The sequence below is a fragment of the Sceloporus occidentalis genome, unplaced genomic scaffold (genome assembly GCF_023333645.1).
Source record: "Sceloporus occidentalis isolate IW3139 unplaced genomic scaffold, rSceOcc1.0.p SCAF_41, whole genome shotgun sequence".
Lineage (NCBI taxonomy): Eukaryota > Metazoa > Chordata > Lepidosauria > Squamata > Phrynosomatidae > Sceloporus > Sceloporus occidentalis.
This window is the reverse complement of record NW_028317021.1, coordinates 542,808-562,781: the sequence shown is the minus strand read 5'-3', so window position 1 is coordinate 562,781 and position 19,974 is coordinate 542,808. Positions and strand designations below refer to the sequence as shown.

Genomic DNA, 19,974 nt, shown 5'->3' with positions numbered 1-19,974 from the left:
GATCTCCTGGATCTTCTGGCATGAATGTGAATTTTTTGCCATTCTTCATTTGGATTCCATTTCTTCTGAGACTGGCAAACTGTCAATAATGTACTGCTGTCGTAGAACATGAGCTTGAATTCCATTGAACTTTTAATTAGGCAAAGCTTGTAAACTGCATCTACTCTAGACAGAGATGCTTTTGTAAACAAGAAGAGAGTTGATTGTATGCTCTGCCTTAGATGTGCCACAAATGACTAATTTTACTATAAATAGGCAAATAAGCTAGGATAAATGCATAGCAACTTCTGTGCTCTATGATTACATTTCTTCATAGTTGTGAGGTTTGTTGAACAGATTTTACAATACATTCGGCCCTTCTTATACACAGATTTTTTATACACGGATTCAAGCATCCACGGTTTGAAAATGTTCAAAAAAGTATACATTTCAATTATCAAACCTTGATTTTTTCATTTAATATAAGGGACACCATTTTGATATGTCATTGTATTTGATGGGACTTGAGCATACATGGATTTTGTTATCCACGGGGGATCTTGGCACCAAACCCCAGCATATAACAAGGGTCCGCTGTATATTCTATGAAAAGCTTTGAACGGTTTTGCAGTTCCAGCAGGTTACATTTCCTTGTTGGCTTTAGATAGCTATCATAGAGCTAGTCATAGAATCATAGAGTTGGAAGAGACCACAAGGGGCATCCAGTCCAAACCCCCTGCCATGCAGGAAATCTCAATCAAAGCATCCCTGATAGATGGCCATCCAGCCTCTGTTTAAAGACCTCCAAGGAAGAAGACTCGACCACACTCCGAGGGAGTTTGTTCCACTGTCAAACAGCCCTTACTGTCAGGAAGCTCCTCCTAATGTTGAGGTTGAATCTCTTTTCCCGTAGCTAGCATCCATTGTTCCAGGTCCTGTTCTCTGGAGCAGCAGAAAACAAACTTGCTCCCTCCTCAATATGGCATCCCTTCACATATTTAAACAGGGCTATCATATCACCTCTTAACCTTTCTTCTCCAGACTAAACATCGCCAGCTCCCTAAGTTGTTCCTCATAAGGCATGGTTTCAAGACCCTTCACCATTTTAGTCACCCTCCTTTGGACACATTCCAGTTTCTTAACATCCTTTTTGAATTATTGTGCCCAGAATTGGACAAACATCTAACTTAAAAGGTAAAACTTCAACACATAGTCTGGAATATCAGCATGCAAAGGTATCTTGCAGCACCGTTAAACTAACTGATCCAAAGAAGCTGTAGCACAAGCTTTCATGGATTTGGTCTACTTCCTCAGATGCATGGGGTGAACTGTTGACCAGGAATACGGTTGCCATAAGTCAGGACCTCCAAACCGGGACAAATGTAGGACAAATTTTACCTCAAATGTAGGACATATTTTTTAAAATGGAGGACACGCGAAAATAATTGTTTTTTTTTTTACTATCTTAATATAAATGCATGTTTCTTGGGCATGATCAAAATGGAGGACATTTTGGCATTATTCCTAGAAAGATGGCAGAAACGTACTTCCCTTTCTGGCCAAACCCCCCTCCCAATTCCAAAACACGCGCCAGCACATTTGGGCATTGAACATGGCTTTACTTAACATGGGCTCTTGCATATTTCAGAGGCTTATTGCATAACCAAACTTTGGGTTTCACACTGAACATGGATTCACATGGCTATGCATATTGAACATGTCAAGGTGGTTTAACACGAAGTGGATTTGCCCTCGGTTTCAGGTGTCTTGCACCAACTATACTTCTCAGAAGTGTGTACTTGGTCAAGGTACTTTGGTTTTTCTTCACCTCGCATGAGTTTGTAAAAATCAGAGCAACTTACATTGGCCATGCCTCAGAAGCTGACTGATATCAATATCACCATCACCATCACCATCATCACTATCATTGTTAAAAGAAGGCAGACCTGTTAGCATTAAAGGAACCGAAAATACACAGAAATGCACTTTGAAAATCACACTGTCTCGCCTTTAGAAAGAGTGAGCGCATGCCTCAGAAGCTGGCTGATATCATCATCATCATCATCACTATCATTGTTAAAATAAGGCAGACCTGTTAGCATTAAAAGCACCAAAATACACAGAAATACACTTTTAAAGGCACACTGTCTCGCCTTCAGAAAGAGTGAGCGCATGCCTCAGAAGCTGGCTGATATCATTATCATCATCATCATCATCATCATCACTATCACTGTTAAAAGAAGGCAGACCTGTTAGCATTAAAGGCACCGAAAATACACAGAAATGCACTTTGAAAGTCACACTGTCTCGCCTTCAGAAAGAGTGAGTGCATGCCTCAGAAGCTGACTGATATCATCATCATCATCACCACCACCACCACCACTATCATTGTTAAAACAAGGCAGACCTGTTAGCATTAAAAGCACTGAAAATAAAGGCAGACCTGTATACACTGGAATGGAAATGGCCCTCCTCCTCCTCCTCCTCCTCCTCCTCCTCCTCCTCCTCCTCCTCCTACTCTTCCTTCTCCTGCTACTCTTCCTCCCTCTTCCTCCTCCTGCTACTCTTCCTCCCTCTTCCTCCTCCTGCTACTCTTTCTCCCTCTTCCTCCTCCTGCTACTCTTCCTCCCTCTTCCTCCTCCTCATCCTCTTCCTCCCTCTTCCTCCTCTTACTACTCTTCCTCCCTCTTCCTCCTCATCCTCCACTGGCCGCTGCTGCCTCGCTGGGCCTGGGGAGCAAATAGAGGAGGAGCTCCTCCTCTTGATGCTGGCTGGCCAATGAGGGCAGACTGGAGCTCCAACAGCCCTGCCCCCTGCCAGCAGCATTGGCCAGCCAGCCCCAGGAGGAGAAACTCCTCCTACTTAGCCCTGCACGTGGCCGTGTAAGAGCGCGCAGGGCAACAGGAAGTGCCAGCGGACGGCAAAGGCCGCGGCGGTGGCCCTGTAGCGGTGGTGGCGCACGGTGCGCGTGCGCTTGCGGCGCAGCGCAACAACCACAGGAGCGGCCACACGCAACGGCCGGCGCAGCAGCCGCCATAGCCGCCTGCAGCGGCGGCCGACCCAGGACCATCAACGAACCGGGACGGGACGACCCCACCCGGTTCAAAAGCAGGATTGTCCCACCCCCAGGTGGGATATGGCAACCCTACCCAGGAAGGACCTTTATAATCATACTATATTAACAGCCATAGAAATGCACTTGAGACAATGGGCTCTCCAGAGTTGCCCTATTTGTGCATTCTGGGTAATGGGTAGAATGTGCCTTGTTGAGGCTTCTGTGGTGTATCAATTCAGATTTGGTTCTGCATCTCCATGGGAAGTTCGCTGAAGAAGTAGACCAGATCTATGAAAGCTTATTCTATAATGTCTTTCACTCCATCTCAAATGTACTATAAGATCCCTTTACAAGGTAAAATTGGTCATTCAACTGCAACCTGATGCTCTGTAGATATATGGGACTATAATTCCCATTATCCCCAACCAAGAGGATGATAGGAGTTTGCAGCCCTCTGAATGTTATCTTCTTTGAAGATTTTTCAGCATCAGATTAAGGAAGGCATTTATACTTGTACACCTATTGCCATGCAACAGCAAGGGAAAGTATGCATTTTGCCTCTGTGAGAGCAGAAGAGGGGTTAAACAATATCAAAGACCTATGAGACTGACTGTACATGAGAAGATAGCCATTTCATCACAGGAAAACCTGACTCTCCCTTACTTTCTTTCCTTTTTCAAGCTTCAGGACTGAAATCTTGTATTGTGACTAAATGTCAATGTAGTCCCCAAAAATCAAACAAGGCAACTTTGGACAGACCATTTGTGACATTTTTTTCATTCAAGTTATAAAATGGCTTCTGAAATACATATTTTCATAATAGACTGACAGGCCCCACAGCAAATAAAAAAAAAATAGCTATCGAACAACACTGGCAGAGTAACCAGAGATCCACCACAGTATTCAAAACACAACCACATGCCAGTTTCCAGTTACTCTTGGGAACTATCCATCAAGTCATCCCACTGAAAGAACTCTGAGCAATGCTGTCACTGGATCCAGAAGGAAGTTTTATATATAATATAAATGGACATGTCACCACCCCTTCTCTGATGATCTAAGAAATATGAGGCCCAGCAGGATGACTATGGAGTTTATCACACAGGAGGAATTTCTCTTAATTTCGAATGAAAAGAAAGTGGGGCCAGTTCGAATTGCGTTCGAACTGACTTCCCACTGCCCGAAAATAGCTTGCCATTGCCCGAAATTGTGTGTGGTGGTCTATCACGCAATAACATGAAACCCCATGATTGCATTTGGACTGACTTTCCATTGCCTGAAATTGTGTATGGTGGTCTATCACGCAATAACATGAAACCCCATGATTGCATTTGGACTGACTTTCCATTGCCTGAAATTGTGTATGGTGGTCTATCACGCAATAACATGAAACCCCATGATTGCGTTCAGATTGCCATTGGATTATACTTCCAATTCCCCCTGTCTGATAAACTCTTACTGTTATAAACAGTAAGATAGCAATTCACTATTTTTTAAATAAAGTAATGATCACTCATCATCAAACATAGCACTTCACATCTCCCTCACAGGGAACTTTAGATTTCACAGGACACATTCAAGAAAGGGCTTAGCTGATATCTGAATACTGTTTGGTTGTCTCAAGGAATTAGTCTTGCTATTCTTTTTCAGTATATTAAAAACAATTCAAAAGGAAAATTAAAATGAAGGGAGGTGGATGAGGGATTCTAGACCCCACAAGCAACTTTTTTCAAGTTCTGGGCAGAATAAATTATGTTATTTGAAACTGTGGCAGCAATTGCATTTAAAAAATGTGCCCATTCATAGAACTTCTTTCCTCAAAGGAGCTCAAACTTGGCTTAGATAGTACTCCCTCAATCCTTGCTAACAAGAATTCAAAGGTAAATCTGGCTGAGAACAGATTTCAGTTTGGGCCTTATCAAATGTATACCATGTCTGTCTTCCCTGCAAAAATAAGATGTAAACTGCTTCCTGATCTGAACTTTAAACTGGTTGTCATATGTCTATATATAATGCTCTAAGCTGTAAAAACAAACCAGACAACTCCCTGCAAATAGAAAACTAGCATATGGGGAACAGGTTGGGGTCAAAAATAATTATCCAATATGACTTATTGATTGCTTCTTTTAAAATCCAGTAAACCTATTACATAAGGGTGTCTCTTCAAACAAAATGCCCCTTTACTTTGACAGAAAATGTTATACCATTCGGTTATTAATGTTAAGATCAATTGGCATTTGTAAGTAACAAAAATGTAACAACCAACAAATTAGTTGTTCAATATTCTATGAAGTTACAATAAATTAGTTTTCTGCACCATAAGGAGTAGTAAGAACTAATTACTTTTTGAAAAGCACCTTTCCTAGCTCTGCCCATGTGTTCTTCCTCTAAGGTTCCCAAAATTTGCATGTGCAGTGAGCAGAAGGCTTGGGGAAAAATAACACTCTGAATCACAACTTCCAGGTTCCCCCAATCACCATAGCCATTGTGGGAGTTTGGGAGTTATGGCTCAAAGAAGAATTTTTCTGAGTCCTGGGTGAATTGTGTAATAGCTTATGCCAAAATAAGTTGGCATGGTTTTTCTCTTCTTGCCCCTCATGCTTTCCCCAAATAAATGCATATTTGCACTGTGATGCTATTCAAGAGTAAGCTTTAAGATGTTCTAAAAATATCAAATTTTGTCCTCATTCTTCAAAACATACCATTTCACTTGATCTTCCACATTGCAGTGGCCCCATTAGCACTATTTAATAATACATAACCACATAATAACTGGGGCATCTATTTTCAAGGCTTTTGAGATGGAAACCACTGTAGTTCACAATGAAGGCTGAATGAAGAAAAATCAAGAGGTGCAGGCTCACATATCACAAATCCTCCTCATGGCTTGAAACAATTTACCAGCCACAAAATCCAAAAGGCACAGTTTATACACTAACATCTTTATTAGATTTGACCAAAATGACACAAATATTAATGTTGTTATTGCTATTATTATTATTAGTCTCAGTGAGATATAACCCTACTGTGAATTTTCCCTTTCCCAGCTATAGACCACTTCTCTTATCAGAATATTTTTCTAGAAAAAACATCTTACTGATTTTTAAAACTGACTGGTTGTAGGCAAGGTAAAAAAATTAATTAAAAATCTTTTTATTGTTTAAAAATATTAAATTTTCTCCCTGGCTATGGTGCCATGGACTGTCTAGGGTTAGACAACTTAGTTCCCGCTTGCTGTTTTGGTTCCCAAATCGCACAATTCTCTACCACAGATGCGTATATGTTGTTGTTCAAAATATTTGGAGAGTACCAGGTCACCTACCCCTGGTTCAGACACTATCTCCTCAGTGGCAGGTGTCAGCCATAGAACATTTGCAAACAGTGTTGCTACTGAGAGGGAAGGAGGAAATATCAGTTTAAATGAGAAAATAACCTTATACTTGGCTTCAGTGAGACATGAATGGATTATTAATGCGTATGGAAAAGGAGGACAAAAACATGAGTACTAAATAGTATGAAGACCAAGGACTGAAAAGCTATGGAAAGATGGCCTAGATATGACTAATAGGCCCTCTGATGTTATGGACTATAATGCCCTCAATCCTCAACTAGGTTCATTGAGCATGATGGAAGTTGCAGCCTAAAACACTGAGAGGCTGATCTGGAGTACCATGAAAAGACAGTCTGGAGGTACTGCAACCCATGATTTTGGGGAAGAACATTGGCTCTTCTGCTTCAGGCAGCAAAATGTTTTCGGCTGGCCCTGTGAATGGCTGCTGGGGTTTAGCAAAACAGAGAATATAAAGAAAAAAAGCAGGAAAGTGCTCTTATGATCCAAGGCAGTGGTACCTAGATGTATGAATTAGGACTGAAGGAGGTGTACTTTATCAATCCCTCTACCCTACAGTTCAAAATTACTGTAGCTGGTATTAGATTTAGGAGTTAGCAGGCAGGCATGTGCAAAAACACACAGAATTATTTCTATGGTCTGCAGAGCTTGATAAGTTGCTTTTTTTGCTACAGAATAGCTACACTACAATCATCATTATGGGTTCATGCACACTGGCAGCTTGGATCGACCTCTGGCCACTCCAGCGCCAATCATACCCCGATAAGCGCAGGACTGCAGCGATCAGACATCGCAGTCTCAAAGCCGGCCACTGCAATGGCCCTGAATGGGCCACCAGCAATGAGTGGCTTTTCACTGCTTCTTTCCCGTCTGATTTTCTCCAGCCTCACATGCTCTCCATGTGGCTTCTAGATGCTCTGGGGGTTTGCATCATTTGCACACCCCATCCCCAGAGCCGCCAGAAGTCGTACTTTACTATCCGTCTGTTTTGGGCCCCTGCGAATTTTAGTCCAAAGTAATAACTTTTTCAAGATCTAGTTTCAGAGAGAGATCACAACATCGCTAGTTTGTGATCACTTGCTTACTCTTGCTTACTACAGTTCCCAAGATGCTTTGCAAGAAAGCAGCAAACAAGTGACAAAATCACCCATGTTTTATAAAGAGATTTACACAAACAGATGTCTTCTTCTGTATCATAAGCAGTGACCCATTTAGCACTCTGGCAAGCCATCTGGAGGGAAGGAATTAGCCTTTCATCTTAGGAACCCCAATACACTGAACCCCTCCCAGCATACTTTCCTCTGGGAGAGGTGGTATTTTAGAGCAGTCCCAGACAAGATGTGGCCTGCACAGCTGCATGTTATGTGAACAGTCAAGTATCTTTTAACAGTAAAAAGCAGACAACAAAGAGGCAGTGATCCTACTTCTAGAAGCCCCCCACCACCACCTCAAACTCTTAGGCAAACACTTGATTGCATCCTGAACAACTGTCAAGAAACTTACAACAGACTCAAAGGCATTATGGAACAGAATTATGGAGTTGGAAGAGACCACAAGGGTCATCCAGTCCAACCCCCTGCCATGCAGGAACACAGAATCAAAGCACCCCTGACAATGGCCATCCAGCCTCTGTTTAAAAACCTCCAAATGAGACTCCACTACACTCTGAGGCAGCACATTCCACTGCCAAACAGCTCTGATTGTCAGGAAGTTCTTCCTAATGTTGAGGTGGAATCTTTTTCCCTGTAGTTTGAATCCATTGCTCCTGATCCTAGTCTCTGAGTATCAGAAAACAAGATTGCTCCAGCCTCAATATGACTTCCCTTGAAATATTGAAAGAGGGCTGTCCTATCACCTCTTCACCTTCTCTTCTCCAGACTAAGCATACCTAGCTCCCCATGTCTTTCCTTATAGGGCATGTTTTCAGACCCTTCACCATTTCAGTCACCCTTCTTTGGACACACTCCAGCATGTCAACATCCTTTTTGAATTGTGTTGCCCAGAACTGGACACAGTATTCTAGGTGAGGCCTGACCAAAGCAGAATAGAATGGCTTTATTCCCTCGATCTTGACACTATACCTCTATTGGTGCAGCCTAGAATTGCATTGGCTATTTTAACTGCCACATCACACTGTCAACTCATGTTCAACTTGTGGTCTACTGGGACTCCTAGATCCCTTTCACATGTAGTCTTGTTAAGCCAGGTGTCCCCCATCCTGTATCTGTGCATTTCTATTTATTATTTATTTATTGTTGAAATTCATTTTGTTAGTTTTGGTCCAGCTTTCTAATCTATTAAGGTCATTTTGGATTTTGATCCTCTCCTCTGGCGTATTAGCCACGCCTCCTAATTTGGTGTTGCTAAGAATGCCCTTTCAACCAAGTCACTGATAAAGATGTTGAACAGCACTGGGCCCAGGAGAGGGCCCAGGACAGAACCCTGTGACACCCCACTGGTCATTTCTCTCCAGGATGAAGAGGAGCCATTGCTGAGCACCCTTTGGGTATGGCCATTCAACCAACTGCAAATCCACCTTAACAGTTGTATTGTCTAGCCCACATGAGAGCACCCATCACACATTACCCCCAACCTGAAGATTCCCTTCAAGCATCACTGCCAAACCACTTATGTTTCCCATGTCACTGGTGTGGACCTAGTCAAGGTTCTAAATGATAGCCCCAAAATACATTCAGTACCTTGGATAGTTCCTTTCAAATTCAGACAAATGCCCAGAAAGGATTCCCCAGTCCACTAACATGAGAGACATCAACCACACTACCATAACCGGGGGCAAAACTACTTTTACAAGGCATGATAAGATTTGGTTTTGAACTAGTGCTATCGATGAAACCATGTGGATCAGGCAAATTGGGAAACTTCTGACACCAAACTGGTATGGATCTTCTCCCATGGATAGCTGTCAAATTAAAGCAGGAATGGGGAAACATTTCCCTATCAAGGGGCTTAGACTACAACTCCTATAACCACTTATAATGCAAGCTGGGGTTTCTGGAAAATGGTGTCCAAAATATCCAGGATGGGCAAAAGTTCCACATTTCATAAATAAATCCACATAACTGCATCACTCTCAGGATGGCTTATTCCCAGAGGATGAAAAAAATACACTTTTTTAAAACCTACAACTCAGTGGTGTGGGTTTTCCAGAAAAAGTAGAAAATTTCCTAGTTTACTGAATAATATTTTATCCAATTTAGCACATTTGATTTAAATGTTATATTTAAAAACATTTAAAGCTTTTTGTGGAAATTATTTTACTAGTACATTTGTAATAGCATAAAAAGCATGACACATTTTTGTTGTGTGCCTTCAAGTCATTTCTGATTTATGGCAGTTTATCACGGGGTTTCCTTGGCAAGCTTTGTTCAAACCTTCAGCCTCACTCACTTGACTGATTAGCAGTTTCATTTCAACTTTAGAAAAATGTGATTCAGTACATCTAGTTAAACATTCTAATTCACCAAAGAATGGACATGAGCCTGTGGACGCAGATGTACACAATTTGACCTGACTACTTGTACTTGTGATGGATTGACAAAGAGATTTTTAAAACAGAAACAGACTTAGCAGTGCGTCTGTTAGTCTTTTCATCTGAGCACTAGCCAATACTTGTCTCCTTAGAAGAATAGAGGTCCATATACTATGTTTAGCCCATCTAACATGACTGAATGCAGTAGAATACCCCTGACAACTATAGAAAACTGCAAACATATATACGATGTGGACACTTTTCCATATAAAAAGATAATGTTTGATTTTTTTTCCCAGGAAGCCATCCCACATCTGTTACATTTCATAAAATCATAGAGTTAGAAGAGATCCCAAGGGCCATCCAGTTCAACCCACTGCCATGCAGGAATTCCCAGAATCCCACAGGCATGCTGGCTGAACTCTGAGAGGTAGGCCCGATACAGATGGGCGAGAAATGGTGTGGTGGCGTCGATTTTAGGCTTCTAGAGTGCGCAGCAACCACAATGGAAAACAACAAGAAAAACAAGCAACTGTGCCACATCCAATAGAAGGAAAACTATGGCACAGGCCCAAAACTGATATAAGAATTTTGAAGAGCTGTATGACATAACACAGCCAGCAGCATAATTTTAGATTTCAGTGCTGGACCAGAACTCTGGGAGACCAAGGTCTGAATTCCTGCTCAGTCATGGAAACCCACTGGGTGACCTTGGGAAATGTTCATATTTGGGTGATGAACCTTGCCTGTGATTCCGGTCCGGTGGCAAACTGATGAAGACATCGGCTATCTCTCCAACGCAGGAACAGAGCGAAGCTCCAAACACAAGCTTTCGGCTTGCTTGGAAGAATGCCTGGAGAGACAGCTGCTAGATCAAAGAATCGCTCTCCAGCAGTTCACTCCTAAGAGGGCTTTATTGCTTTGTTTCAAATAACACGAGCTAATCACCACTATACAAAAACTCTTACCAACTGACACACCGCACTATCTCAAACTCCCACAATCCCACATCACAGCATTTTTGCTTATATACAGAATTACCATGAGGGGACCACTAAGCCCAGCTTCTTCCTATACAAGTTGCTATGCACCATAGACACCAATCCCTCTTCAGACTAAAGACATAGCATATTTACATTTAGTCCAGCTCAGTTGACCTTGAGCATCCATTGCCATATCTGAACATTTTCACCTTGAATACATTAACAGGAAAGTCACACAGTCTCAGCCTCTGAGGCAAACCTAAAAGCAAACCCCTTTCTGAACAGTTCCTGCCACAGAGAGGAGAAGGAGAGAAGTAGCTGGGCAGCCATTTTGAGTGAAAACTATAGCAGAAGTTGAGTTGATTGAACTCACTGCCAGAGATTGGTGAAAAGACCAGGTCATCAGGGGCCTTAACATTGGTGTTTACTGGAGGATTTTTTGAGGAAGAAGCCCACAATCCTGTTTCAGTGATTAGTTAAGCCTTCTTAGTATGGACATTGACGGAACTGCTGCAGTCATCTACAACACTTGTGGGATGTTTGATTTCTTGCCTGCAGATGTGGAGAACTTCACATGCACCAAGTGCAAGTTGGTAGCACTCTTGGAGGAGAAAGTCCAGCAGCTGGAGTCCAGAATAGCTACATTTCAGCATATTAGGGAGCAAGACGATTTCCTGAAAAAGAACGGAACCAACAGTCTTGGATGGGGACCACACAGAGGGGCAGAGGAGCTCACTTCACATACACAGGAGGCAGATAAATGGAGGAATGTCACACAGAGAACTAGGCCACCAAGGGATTGTTCTGGGAGCTCGCAGCTAGAGAATTGATTTGAAGCTCTTTCTCTTATCAAGGAGGATGAGGAAGAGCAGCATGGACAGACTTCAGGGACAAAGCAGGGGAGCCTGAGAGTTCCACCAGAGGGAACAGTCGCTGCTAAGCCCTGGAGAAGGCGTTTGGTCGTAGCGGGGGACTCCTTGCTGAGGGATACAGAAGCAGTGATTTGTAGGCCTGACAAGATGTCTTGAGAGGTGTGTTGTCTCCCTGGGGCAAAGATTCGTGATGTGACAGACAGGCTGACAAGACTGGTCAAGCCTACTAACCAATATTTTGGTCCATGTGGGAACCAATGATACTGCAAGACACAGCCTTCAAAACATTAGAAGGGATTATAAGTCTCTGGGTAGGAAGCTGAAAGAAATGGATGCACAAGTTGTCATCTCGTCTCTTCTGCCAGTTGAAGGAAGTCCAGGAAGGGAGAGGAAAATAGCAGATGTAAACAACTGGCTCCGCATATGGTGCCGCCGAGAACGATTTGGATTCTTCGATCATGGGGTGCGGTTCCATGAGGGGGGGCTTCTGGCAACGGATGGGTTGCATCTCACGCCAGTTGGAAGAAACGTTTTTGCCAACAGTCTCAAGAATTTAATCAGGAGGGCTTTAAACTGAGTTACGTGGGGGAGGGAGACAATATTAAGGAAGGCGAAAGGGATGGAGAAAGTAGACAAACTGACATAGAGGAACCAAGACAGATAGTGCAAGGACCCAACAGTGGGAGGCAAAAAAACTTGAACATGAGTCAACAGTGTCATGCGGCAGCTAAAAAGGCCAATGCAATTTTAGGCTGCATCAATAAAAGTATAGTGTCTAGATCAAGGGAAGTAATAGTGCCAGTCTATTCTGCTTTGGTCAGGCCCCACCTGGAATACTGCATCCACTTCTGGGCACCATAATTAAAAAAGGATGTTGAGGAACTGGAGCATGTCCAAAGGAGGGCGACTAAAATGGTGAAGGGTCTGTAAACCTTGGAAGGACTTAGGGAGCTGGGGATGTTTAGCCTGGAGAAAAGAAGGTTAAGAGGTGATATGATAGCCTTGTTTAAATATTTGAAGGGATGTCATATTGAGGAGGGAACAAGCTTGTTTTCTGCTGCTCCAGAGAACAGGACCTGGAACAATGGATGCAAGTTACTGGAAAAGAGATTCCACCTCAACATTAGGAGGAACTTCCTGACAGTAAGGGCTGTTCAACAATGGAACACACTCCCTCAGAGTGTAGTGGAGTCTTCTTCCTTAAAGGTCTTTAAACAGAGGCTGGATTGCCATCTGTCGGGTTTGCTTTGATTGAGATTTCCTGCATGGCAGGGGTTTGGACTGGATGGCCCTTGTGGTCTCTTCCAACTCTACGATTCTATGATTCTATGAACAAACCTTGCTAAGAAACGAAGATGCTAAGGCAGAAATGACTAGAACTCATACAACAACAACTTAAATTTATTTCCCAGAATGCTCAGTCTTGATTTTGAAAGGGAAGTCTGCTTGTTACATGTCACATTTTCACCAAAAACCTGGGAGGGGGGGGGGGGAGTAGGTAGAGGGGGGGAAGAATCTCCTATCCAATTTAAAAGAACTAACATCCACAGAGAAAAGCTTGAAGCACAGAACAAATCATATTTACTTCCCATTGTTTTGAAACTTGACTACCTTCATGTAAGAACCAGCCCTCTGGAGGGGCACACTGGGAAAGTGAGTTTGTTCCCAAAAAACAGAGACACCAAAGCAAAGAGAAACTAAGACCAGGGACAACCGCTCCCAGACAGCATTGCATGAAGCTTGTGAGGCGAAGATACAGGGAGGGTTGAGCAATACTGATGATGTCAAGTCCCTGCTCAACCAATCCCACAGCGCAGGAGGAATGTCAACAAACAAGGAGGCCTGAAGGCCACATGACAACAGACAGGGCAAAGATAAGAACGAGAGAGCAAGAAGGACCAGTAACTTGAAAAGCAACCCAAAATTTCACAAAGTAAAAGATCACTGATTTCTTTAACAAAGATATGTATCTGGTGCTTCAAGACATTTTTAAGAATACAAAGAAGCTATTTCAGGATGGGGAAAGAAGTTTGTTGTTCCAGCAAGAACAACAGAAATTAGTGTGCTTTTGTTGATGGCAGCTCACTTCATCATTAGAAGCCCAAAGTTCACAAAGAATAACAAACAAAAACCTCTGAGTCACATAAACACAAGTTAGCTCAAAGATATCTAAAGAGAGGAGCAAGCCACAATAAGAGGGGAAAGGATGAGGTCAAACAGATCAAAACTGCTAAGTCCTAATCATTTCTATATAAATGCTACAAAATAAATAAACCCTGATAAATCCATACCAAAACATGGCTGCAAGAAAAGGGTGAAAAGTAATCAAAGAAAAGTAAACAGAGTCCTTAAACTAAATTAGACCAAAGGCCTTAACTAGTCCTGCATTCTGTTTCCATAGCAGCCATCTAGAAGCCCATGGGAAGCCATGAACATGAGCACAAGAAGATTTGCTTTTCAGGCTGATACAATGATTATTGTATATGGAGCCAGGGACTGGCACCATATTTGTGCCCATTGGCTATACTTGTTTCTTTCTTGAAAACGTACCAATGGCTTAGAGATCACTTTAAATAGTCCTGATATAAAACACTTCTGCTAGAGTGAGACTGAAGGGTTACATTTTGTATTTATTCATACCCTACTTCTTTCCCAGTCCTGGGGAAAAATTCAGGTCATCTTACAAAGTTAAAAATAAGGTTCAGATAGCACATCACTAAAGCATACAAAAGTTAAAATATAAACTATAAATACAATTAAAAGCAATTGAAAAATATACCCTCAAAAGCAAACACAATAATGAAAAGCCCTTCCCTAATGAACACTTAATTCCTAATCACCTGTTGGACAAAAAAAGTCTTTGCCCGCCTTAAGACAAGGAGGGCACTCCTCTAGCTTCTCTAGAAAGGGGTTCCAGAGCCTGGGAGCAATAACTGAGAAGATCCTCCATCATCATCATCATCATCATCATCATCATCATCATCATCATAAATTTTATCTTTACCCCGCCTTTCCATAGTTATGATCAAGGCGGCTTGTCCCTTGATTCATGTCCCTATAAAGTATCTAAGACAGAAAGAAAGACCTCTTCTGAAGATTTCAAGACATGATCAGACTCATATTGGAGAATATGGTCCTTCATATCAGCTATATGGCTTAAGTTCAGGTTATCACCAATACTTTCTCTTGTCCCCAGAAGAGACTGGCAGTCAGGGGAGCTGTTCTAACAAGGGTATTGTCTGCTTCCTATAATAAGCCCTAGCTGCACCGGTTGAGGTTTCAGAACACTCTACAAAGACAGCTCCACGTAGAATGTATTACAGTAATCCAAGCAGGATGTAACTAAGGCATATGTCACTGTAGCCAAATCCAAGATCTCTAGGAATAGGTGCAGCTGGCACACAAGCCTTAACTGTGCAAAGGCACTTCTGGCCACTGCTGAGGCTGGCAGTTCCAGCCTCAGGGCTAAATCCAGAGTACAACCAAGCCGCAAATCTGCATCTTTTTTTTGGGGGGTGACCCCATCCATCACAAGCTGGGTACCTATTTCCTGACCTGCCTTTCAACTGACCAAGAGCACATCTATTTTGTCTGGATTAAGTTTCAATTTGTTCACCTTCCACCATTACTGATGACAGGCACTGGTTTAGAACTAAGACAGCTTCCTTGGACAGAGGTGGAACGAAGTAAGAGAGCTAGCTAGGTATCAGGTGTCATTCACTTACGGTTACTTATCCGTGATGTAAAAAAAGAACTACCTCCATCCCAATTTCCTGATTTTATGCCAAGCATCCATACTCTCCCATTTCTGGAAGTGTGGCCTGCATATATCTCCACATAAGATTTTCTGTCATTTTTAAGCACTATCTCTGAAATCTCACCCCATTCCACATTAAATCTTTCCGTATAGTTGTAAAACCATACCTGGAAGTCATACAAGGCAACTATGTTTTCATGTTTCAGCTCCTAGAAAAGAAAGATGTATTTATGAAGTCATGAACAAATAATTGCCAAGAACTGAAATGTTATGAGAGCCAAAACAAAATGAAAATACATTACGATGGCTTTGCTTTTTACCTTGAGTATCTTGATTTCTTTTCCCAAAAGAGTCTGGGATTTTGCCAGGTTTTTCTTGTTGATGCATTTTATTGCTACCTCCACTTCAGGCTTCTGCAAGTCCAAATGCAAAAACACAGAATTTAGAAAAGCAGGGAAACATGCATTTCATCTCACATACCCAAATGCACACACTCTTAATAAAACCAAATGCTTCAACCACAAGAGTTAGTAAGAAAATGCCAGTTTGGTGTCCCAAATCCCAATGCATAAAATGGACATGTTAAGACTTGCCCTAGACTGAATCAGTGTTTGCCAGCATAGAAAGAAAAGTCAAGAATGCCTTCGTACAAATCTTTATGCTGCAGTTATCCTTTTATTTGAGCAATACCAAACACACACATAGATTGTGCATAAAAGCTTATCCCCAGCTTTGAGGATGAATTCCACACCACATTAAAATCTACAAATGGATTGTGTATTTCTTTCATTTTACCTTAAGCAACAAAGGAGATGTATTAAAATGCAAGGATGCTTTGGAGACAGAGCCTAATTAGGAGTAAAAATCTATATAATCTGTAATCTATAGAAGCCATTACAGCTTTAGAGGAACATCCTATAGTCAAAGTTGGTTGCCCTTCCACATTCTGTTTCTTAGTATTGCCTTGTATGGAAGATCCAAAGCATCAAACATTAACAGTATTGCTGATGATACTGATATGTTTTTACTTGTTGGGCTCCAGCACCGACTATACTTTTATGTGTGGGTGTGCCTTCAAGTTGCCTGTCAACGTATGGAATTTCATAGGGTTTTCTTAGGCAGGGAATCCTCAGAGATGGTTTTGCCCGTTCCTTCCTCTGAAATATACCCTACAGCACCTGGGATGCATTGGTTGTCTCCCATCCAAGTACTAACCAGCTTCCAAGATCAGCCCAGATCTGGTGCCTTTAGGGTATTTAGGCTATGTTGGGCACCAAAAGAGTGGGCTTCCTGGCAATAGGAACCTGCTCCGATTCTATGCTGAGTGTGCTCTCAAACAGAATTTATTGTCACCTCTGGCAACCAAGCTAATGCTTAAAGGTAAGGCCACAGTACAAAGACGGCAATATTGATAGTCCTGAAGTGCTGCCATGTATTTGCTTGGCTGTGGCTGCTTTTAGGTGGTTAATGTTGTCCAACTACTGTACAAGTTAAGATGCTATCCATAGTCCCAATTTCTTTCTCCATGCTACAGATGTTTGTACCTTAAGGAAACGTACCCCCATAAAAATTATTTGGCAGCACAACAGACGCAGAAGCACATACGCTATCACATTTTCTTAAGCCAGCCAGCCAGCCGGATTGGGCCTGTATCGCCGTGGAATTAAGTTCCACTGAGTTCTGTGGGCCAAACAGACACCTAGAGCATCCAGATCCTCCTGAGCACATTGCTTTAGAGGAAGAGTCCTCAGCCCAACCTCCTCCAGCAGCAGAAAAACCCTCTGGAGTCCAACAGTGTTTACCTACAAGCCAGACCCAGCTGAGATGCAAAGGACGTTCAAGAGCAGAGGAAAGAGGGCTATGGATGTATGCCAGGAAACAACAGTCCTTTCAAAGGAGGGCTCTCATTTGGAAGTGTGCTTAATGCCCTGGGCCAGAGCATTTTAAAAACACACACATGCACAGACTTTGAAAGGCAGAATAGCCATCAGCCCCTATTTATTGCTCAACACAAAAGAGAGAGAGAGAGATCTTTAATAATAGTAATAATAATAATAATAGCAAGGTCGCTTGTTGAGAAGGACGGAAAGTCACCTCTTTGTGCCTCCCTTTGAAGACGACAGCAAAGGCTCCATGCCCGACCAAATCTTTCCTGCTGAACTCAAATCTCCCCACAGTCTCCATGTCTTGCTTGGCCAGGCTCTCCAGGCTGAAGCCCGGAAAGAGGCTGGTCAGGAAAGAAAGGGAATCAAACGCGAAGCAACCAAGGAGGGAGGGAACCCAAGGCCTCCCGGATTCTCTCCGAAGCGACTCAGTCACAAGGGAGCCAAGTCAGGGCTAGGAAAGGCTCCTCTCCCGGGACAAGCCGAGGGAACAGCGGGCAACTTGGAAGAGGAAGGCTTCTCTCCTGTCCCACTCCCCGCCGCTTCTCCTCTGGCCATCATCGGCTGTCCTTCCCTGAAGAAAGGCCATTGCTGGGGGAGGCTTGGCTACCGACTCTTGGCCCTCCTTTGGCCAGGGAGCCGGGGGAGCATTGCAAAGAGCCTTCTCGAGGGGAGCCTGCTCCCGCCGCTGCCCGCCTCCCTGGCCTCCGAGTCCCGCCGGCCTTCAAGGGCTGAGGAAGGCAGGAAGGGAAGCAGCGTCCAGGCGAAAGGCTTCCAAGAGCTCCAGCCGAAGAGCCGGGCCTCCCTCTCGCTCCCTCTGTCGGACAAAGTTGCGCCCAGAGAGGAAGAAGAAGACGCCAGACAAAAGGCCGCCTTGAAAGCGCAGGCGCCCTTCCGACCCAGAAAGGCAGCCCAGGCGACGAGGGAAGCGCGGCCTTTAAAGAGGCGCCGCCGCCGCGCTGGAGTGAGTCACCGTGACGCTGGGCCCCTGCTGCAAAGGCCCTTTCCCTCAGCCGCCGCGGCTCCTGCTAGAGCATCCTGGGAGTTGTAGTTTAGAGGGCGAGTGGGCCTTCTCGGTCAGGGCGGCCTGGGGCCACAACAGGCTCCCAACCCCAGAGGACAGGGAAAGCGGGGGGCATGAAGGGCTTCCTTCCTGCCCCACTGGGGCTGGATGTTTATCACACTATACTCTTATAGTGCTACTATTCCACTTTGACTCCTCTAGCTGCCTCCTGTTGCATTCTGGGATTGGCAGTTTTAAGGAGGAGTATTTAGAATTCTCAGGCAGAGCTGCCTGAGAATTCTAAATACCCCTCCTTAAAACTGCCAATCCCAGAATGCAACAGGAGGCAGCTAGAGGAGTCAAAGTGGAATAGTAGCACTATAAGAGTATAGTGTGATAAACATGACAGTAGAGAGAGCTTCAAGCACAGCGGAAGCGGCCCAGAAAGGAAGTGGAAGGAGCTGGGAAATGCCTTGCCGCTGAAAGCCCCAGAAGCAGGGTTGCCAACAAGCCTCGAACGAAGAGAATTCCCCAAACGTTTGGCCCAAACTCACCAAATCCCCCCCCCCCAATATCTCACCAAATACTTAGTTCAACACTCAAAATCACCATTAAAACCATTCCCCAAAATCACACCCAAGGCTCTGAAAAGTACCCATTTTGGTGTGAAAGTCACCAAAGGCCCAAGATGTGCATTAAGGCCTCTTTGTGACCACTTTAATGGCGGTTTCTGTGCGGTATCACAGGAAATTGTTAGGTCTAGTTAGGCAACTATTCACGGGATAAACTCCCAATCTCCTTCATGTAAAAATCATAATGATTATTATTATTTATGTTCCACCTTTTCCCGAAGGAACCAAGGTGGATTACAAAACACAAAAGAACGATAAATTACAATAAAATCACACTGGGAACCCTCACCGTTACAGGTGTTTATTTTTTATTTATTTTTATAATCTTAAGCTTTATCCCACTTCACAATCTACACACTGAGAATAAAATATTTACATGTGTAAAAAGAAACGTATTCTATGGTTTTTTTCTTCATGCTCTTATCCACTTCTCAGTCTTCTTATTCCTTTCTGCTTCACTTTTGATTTGATATTTGATGTTTTTAATGTGTTGCCTGTTTATTTTACCTAACTCTATCTTGTATTATGGTCTATTGTTTTATATGTAGTTTGTTATTATCCTGTAGAATGTACGCTGTTGGCAGGTTTCATGTTGATCATTTTGATTGGTTCTATGTACAGTGCTGTGTAAATCGACAGCACTATATAAATAAAGTATACTACTACTAATAACTTAATTGTTTGTGATATTGTCCAGTTAGTCTGACATCCATACCAGGAAAGATTCTGGAGCATATCATTAAACAGAGAATCTGTGAACATCTAGAAGTCAATTCTATAATCACAAAGAGTCAACATGGGTTTCAGAGAAACAAGTCATGCCAGACAAATCTTACTGTATTTCTTTCTTTGATAAAATTACCAGCTTGGTAGATGAAGGGAATGCTGTGGATATAGTACATCTTGATTTCAGTAAGGCCTCTGACAAAGTTTCCCATGACATTCTTGCAAATAAGCTTAGAAAATGTCGG

General features: G+C 43.0%; 1 protein-coding gene across 2 annotated transcripts in view; it reads right to left on the bottom strand.

Annotated features, from left to right (window-relative positions):
* The window catches only part of LOC149289960 (serine/threonine-protein kinase ULK1-like), a 126,393-nt gene extending 108,201 nt beyond the window's left edge, over nucleotides 1–18,192 (bottom strand). For both annotated transcript variants that reach the window (XM_089489682.1, XM_089489683.1), the window contains exons 1-3: nucleotides 17,580–18,192; nucleotides 15,806–15,898; nucleotides 15,653–15,694 (exon numbers count right to left, since the gene is read on the bottom strand). In XM_089489682.1, the coding sequence (XP_089345808.1) occupies nucleotides 15,653–15,694; nucleotides 15,806–15,898; nucleotides 17,580–17,669 (225 nt within the window). In that variant the 5' untranslated portion in view covers nucleotides 17,670–18,192. The remainder of the gene's footprint in view (nucleotides 1–15,652; nucleotides 15,695–15,805; nucleotides 15,899–17,579) is intronic.
* Between the last annotated feature and the right edge of the window lie 1,782 nt (nucleotides 18,193–19,974).